The sequence below is a fragment of the Ixodes scapularis genome, unplaced genomic scaffold (genome assembly GCF_016920785.2).
Source record: "Ixodes scapularis isolate PalLabHiFi unplaced genomic scaffold, ASM1692078v2 PGA_scaffold0__279_contigs__length_252992795, whole genome shotgun sequence".
Taxonomy (NCBI): domain Eukaryota; kingdom Metazoa; phylum Arthropoda; class Arachnida; order Ixodida; family Ixodidae; genus Ixodes; species Ixodes scapularis.
The window spans coordinates 75,572,026-75,578,025 of NW_024609835.1; the positions used below are offsets into that span (position 1 = coordinate 75,572,026).

Here is a 6,000-nt window from a genome sequence, read left to right on the forward strand (position 1 = left end):
AACACGCGAACGGCGCCGAAAGGACTCTGCTGTGAGCTCTTCCTCTTCTTGTCTCTTCTCCGTTCGTGTCAACGGGAGAGAGGGGCAGGGAAAGTTTACTTCTCTTTGGATTGCTCTTCTTGTCAAATACACCCGGGGCTATCGTATCAGAAGCCGCGTTGATCAAAGAAGTGCAATTCTCCGGGAAAAAAAAAAAGGAATGACTGTTTACATTTGCGAAGCGCGTTTTGGGTAAGGCCCGTAAGGGGACATTCGAGGAAGTGCAGTAAAGCAATTAGAGATACGATCGACTGTCGATGAGAGGGAGAGGGCTCGAAGAAGTACGCTAGTCAGAAAAGAACACTCGTCAGAGTCCGGAAGGGTGATAGGGAAGTCGGCCCATCATGAGCAGAGTCGCCTTCTTCGCTGGTGTTGATTGCGAATTCGTGACTGGTTTCCTATTTGCCGTGTTTGCTGACCAACGGAGTGGGCGAGGATAGGGAAATAAAACGATGACGCTATATTTGCGATAGAGTTGAACGTCGTTATGCCAGCTTTTGCCAAGGGCGGTCGGGGAAAGGCTCTTGTGGTGTGAGTATAGCGCTACAGGGAGTTTCACGTACGCTCGCGCTTGAAAACAAGCACAGTTTCAAACGAGGATACTTAAGCGAAAAAATAATAATATATTTTTTTTGTCTTTTTGGTTTAAAGACTGCATGACTTATTCTATGATTAGTGTGCGTTGTATGATTAAGACTTTTTTTTTTCACGGCACTTCTGTTATTCTACTTGTTTTCTAAAAATGTGTGGTTATGTGATGAAAGAGATCGTATAAGCTTTATTGCTTCCTAGAACAAAACGCAACAGCATTTTTGTTATCAGTTTAGTTCTTGAGATATTTGTCATAAATTTGCCAATCATCTTTGTCGCGGTTTTGAGAGTGTCTCAAGACATGGGTGCTTTACTTTAACATGGATTTTTTTTACATCAGATAGTGTGCTTCGGTGACTAACAAGTCTTTACTTTATATCATGATAGTAACAAATCCGAAATTTGTCACTTGTGATGTTCATTTGCCAGCTTGGGATTTTTTGTTGATGAGTTTTGAAATATGCTTCACTTTAAACCTTCTAAAGAGACCTATAAATAATCGAGTTCATTAATATTAATATCCATATGTTGATGTGATAAGGCTCCCAATATATATATATATATATATATCGGCTTTCAATGTCGATTCTTTTTATAAAACCAATATCTAACCTCTACTTTTGGTCAATGTGGGTAGTTCTGCATGCATTTCTATGATAGTATTCCAAATCAGGAATGCATAATGCCTTTACAGCAAAAAATAGTTTGGCTCTTTTTGTGTCTGGAAACATCTTCAGTTTAAAATACATTGTGCAGAGTAAAAGTTATTTTATTCAATTTTTCTATTTTAAATATCATGTTTTCATAGTTTTGTTACTTCTATGTTTATTGTTAAAATATTTGAAACCTGGTACACATAACAATATTTTTCTTGTCAAAATAAAATTTTCAGTAAAAAAAAGAAAACAAAAAAATAAATTGAGCACTGATTTTTTTTTTTAAAGAACTAACTAAGCCCTATCAGCATTCTAAAGGCAGAAATAAAAGTTACATCTAATACATTGCCCTCTAGGTATAGGCCATAATCCTGAAAAGCATACTTCATGTTGTCTTTGTCTTCTATCATCTGCGCACTTTTGGCAATGGTTCTAGAGTGAAGTTCCCCGCGTAGCACGAGAACGTTCTGAGAACATTCCGGGAATGTTCAAGAGAACATAGACAACATTCTTGGAATGTTGGAAATTTACGTAAGAACATTCTATCAACGTTGTCAGAATGTGGCGCAGGCACTTATCGCTATATTCGGGAAATGTTTTCAAAGATATATTCTTAAAACGTTCTGAGAACGACAAAGAACATTACCAGGATATTCAATCAACATTAAAATATCCTAACAAGGTTCTAAGAACGTTCTCAGAACATCCAAAGAACTTCTGCAACTTTCTTGAAATGCTGCAAATTTATGCAGGGACATCCTTCAGTCTCCCCGGAACGTGCGTGGGTTGCTGCTCCTTACATTCAGGGAGCATTTTCTGCTTATACAAAGTTTTTACAATTACGGTTTGATTAGGAAAAAGCACTAATCAGCTGCTCACATATATGAATGATGGTAAAGCCGCTCACAGGGCGATGGATATTTTTTAATCAAAAGATATTTTTAGAAGCGGAGGCACAATATTACCGCTTTCCCAGCTCACCAGCCCGAGCATGTACTAACGACAGTTTACTCCTACCTGTCACTTGTCAACTTCTTTCATTCAAAATGTTCTGCATACATAACCGATTACTCACTCCGAGCTTAGAACATAGCATCCCACACTCAACTGCAGGATATACCCTTTTCAAAGTATTTTACCCACGTGCGAAAAATCGGGTTTATTCAAAACTGCACTTCTACATACGCAGTGAGTGCAAAGTTTATTATGAAGTTTTGAAAACCATTCTTTTTCTCCTACAGCTTATATTACATTCCTCGGTAGATTCATATGAGATAGAACTGATCCCTTATGCTAAGTTTCCAGAAACTCCACTTAATTTGCATATTCTTGGCACAAAGTGGCATATAGTGGATGGTGTTTTGAACCACAGGTTGGGTGAGAGCTCCGTAAAGTTGGCTTCGCCTGCGAAAATTTTAGAAATGTTCGCAAGCGAACGTTCAAAGAATGTTGCACATGTGAATATTCGAAGGCGAATGTTCCGAGAACATTAGGCATACGAATGTTCGCCAAGGAACGTTCCTAGAGTGTTGAGCAGCTTACCTTGTGAGGAATGTTCGCATACGAACGTTCCTAGAACGTTCTGAATGGTGTTTTAACGTTCCTTCAACGTTCAGAACACCCAGGGAATGTTCGCACGACATTGGGTGCTACGTGGGTCTTTGCTCACATTACTCAGGGATACGAGAACATGGTGTATTATAATGTGGAAAATTGTTGTAGAAGTTATGTGTGTTGTGAACAAGGTATTTTGTTTTATAGATAAGTGCTTTTGGGAAAGTAATACTGACCTTAAACCCTTTGCTTCTTTTCAGGTCAAATCACCTGATTCATCTTCAGCAGTGCCACAAGTCCCACTCTTGGCAGCAGCCTCAGAAATCTGATTTGGGCCTAGCTTTTGAGAAAACAGGAATTTCTGAACCTAAGGTAGTAGACCTTTTTTTATTCCTTTTCCAGTTTTTTTTTTTCTGTACCATTTACCTATCCACATTTGCAAGTAGCCACACTTCAAAAGCTAATCTGGCTACCGTATGTGGAAAAATGCTTTGTTGGGATGCCAGTCTGGCAGTGGTGGACACATGTTAGCAAGATTGGAATGCTGGTAGGAATTATCTAGGAAAACTTGAACTAAGTACAACTGACTAGCACAGTTGGGGGACAGGTGGGACAGAGGAAAATTGGGACTCCCTCCCGTGTGGTTGCGGCCCAATGTCTGAACCCTGTCTCCCAGTGGGTCGGGGGTTACTTGACGTCGACAAGGTTTGACCAGGTAAAAATTGGCAACTCCTTCGCCGTGGGGAGGAGGTGAAGGATGATGTTTTAGTTTTTTTGCTCAAACCCCCAAAGGTCTGCCTGGCAATCATCTTCTACCTGGTGATGGTTAGAGAAACACATTAACTGGGAAGGGAAAATCAGGTTTTTGTTATTGTTTTTAGGCTAGGTGGCACAAGCTACCACCAGTTACAAAGGGTACAGCCATTATCATCTATCCATCCAGTCTGCAAGATGGCAGTCCTGGGCAAAATTTGTGAGGGCCATATAGTTTTTTGGAATTTATTTATTTTTCATACCTTACAGGCTTATGTGGAGCATTAAGTAAGGAAGGACAAAAACAAGAAAATACAACGAATTCAAGATATAGACAAACAAAAAAGACACAAGGCAAGAAAGCACAAACTTATAAACAAGTACTACAGTTATAATGCTATAAAACAGTGGAAAGAATTCAACAATATAATGCTCACAATAAGTATACATACAGCATAATAAATATAAAATGTTTGGGCAAAAACGAGCTGGCAATGGTTGAACATAATACACATGCTTACATTTCAAACTCAGCGAGAAAAACGGATGGATAGGTTAAACAACGGTGTATGAAATATATTTACTAAGCTGCTTCAGGATGGAAATGCTGTAGATATAAAAAGTGACCTAAGATTCTCACAGAACAATGGAACACTTTTAGTGTGCTGTTCTCTACATATTTCTTTACACCCTTTTAAATGCTAGAATAGTTAAATTATGAAAATAAAAATGCAAACTATGATAAATGCAAAAAAAAAAAAAAAAAAGTTGGATGGGGAGGTTGCAGAATTCAAGATTATGGAGAAATGTCATCTGGTCTTGTCACCTTCCACAGGGTAAAATATATTGTCTTGGTTCTCCCCTCTCCCGAACTGCAGCAAGATTAGCAAAAGATGTAAGGAAGGCTGAAAAAGAAATATGATGGCTTCACACAAACTCTGCTTGGAGAGGGGGGTGATGGAAAGGGAAAAGATGTGGGAGGGGAGAAAACACTCAGATCTGGGAAGTAAAAAATGTGTGTTGGATGCTAATTACATAGGCCATTCCTGAAGTTGTCTTTTAAAGAAGTAATGGGAGAAAAGATGGTCCTAATTACTGCTATACCATTATTATAAAACATGGTCCAGCATAACAATTTTTTATAAAAAGAACTAGATGGCTCAAAACAACTTTCCAACTTCTACCAGTTGGAAAGTTCTCATCTTGCCCTTGATCGCTACCTATAAACAAATGGTACCACACAGTTCTTATTTTCAAGAATAATAGAGCAGAGCATTTATGACCTCATATCTTGTAGTGCATAGTATTTCCAGTTGAAAAGAAAATCTTGTGTATAAAAAAAAATTGGCAGCGACCTTTATCTTCGAAGTCCTATAATTCATGAAATGCAGTGTTTAGGAGCTTCACGGAAATAGAATGTGCAAAAGACAAGGAAGGACAAGTGGAAGACTACACAGGACAAGTGCTTTTTCTCAGCTGACATCTTAATTTGGAGGAGGACAAAGGCAAAAACAAAGCAATTTTGTTACAGTCTAGGAGAAATTACTTCAATTGTGTGGAAGACATGAAACAGTTATTTGGGAGTGAACAACCTACATTCCTATCATTTTTGGGGAAATTGAATTGGTGTGTCATGTGACCAGGAAGAGGGAGAGGAAAGGGAGACAACTGGGGCAGGGGAGGGGCCCTATAAGACGGTGAGAAAAGGGGTTGGGAGAGGGAGGGAGGGAGAGGGAAGCGATGAGAGAGGAATGGGGGAACTTAATTGGTGTTTTTCTTCCTAGGTTTACAGCAGCTATGTCTCTGCCTCTCCACCCGGAAAGTTGCCAAAGTGCTTCACAAGCAGCTTTCTACTTGAGAAGGGAAATGAATTGCACCACTGCACTAGTTCGCTTCCTACAGAAGTAACAATGGCAAATTCTTCACATTTTCTACATGGACAGGTGAGTATCATGCATTGTAATATACTACTACATGAGCTAAAAGTTTTCATAATTTTGTGAAGTAGGATTGCCTCAAAGCCAGAAATAAAAACCTTTTGAAAAGAGCCGTAAAACAATTTGAGAATTGTAAAAGCCTTACAGATATTTGACTGTCATTCCAGTGTGTTATTGAGTCTCTGAACTTGCTCTTTTCATTTAATACTGTCCACCAGATTCATAACTGTCCACACTGTGGACCTCCGTTATGCCTCAGACATTATTCGTAATGAATGTAAAAATAAAGATGCAGACCAAGGAACGACACAGCAGACAATGGCTTATCTGGTCTATTGTTTTTGGTCTGCATTCTTACTTTTATGCTTTTTTACATTTGTCAGACATAACGGTTCAATTTTCAGCCATGTTACATCATATACCATGATATATGTGTCATAGATATCTGATAGTGCAATACCTAGACTATT

At 38.8% G+C, this 6,000-nt stretch overlaps 1 protein-coding gene across 1 annotated transcript in view; it reads left to right on the plus strand.

Moving 5' to 3' along the window:
• The window catches only part of LOC120836366, a 72,452-nt gene extending 66,654 nt beyond the window's left edge, over positions 1-5,798 (plus strand). The window contains exons 3-4 of the mRNA XM_040205193.3: positions 3,101-3,212; positions 5,378-5,798. Coding sequence (XP_040061127.1) covers positions 3,101-3,212; positions 5,378-5,596 — 331 coding nt within the window. The 3' untranslated portion in view covers positions 5,597-5,798. The remainder of the gene's footprint in view (positions 1-3,100; positions 3,213-5,377) is intronic.
• The last annotated feature ends 202 nt before the right edge of the window (positions 5,799-6,000 follow it).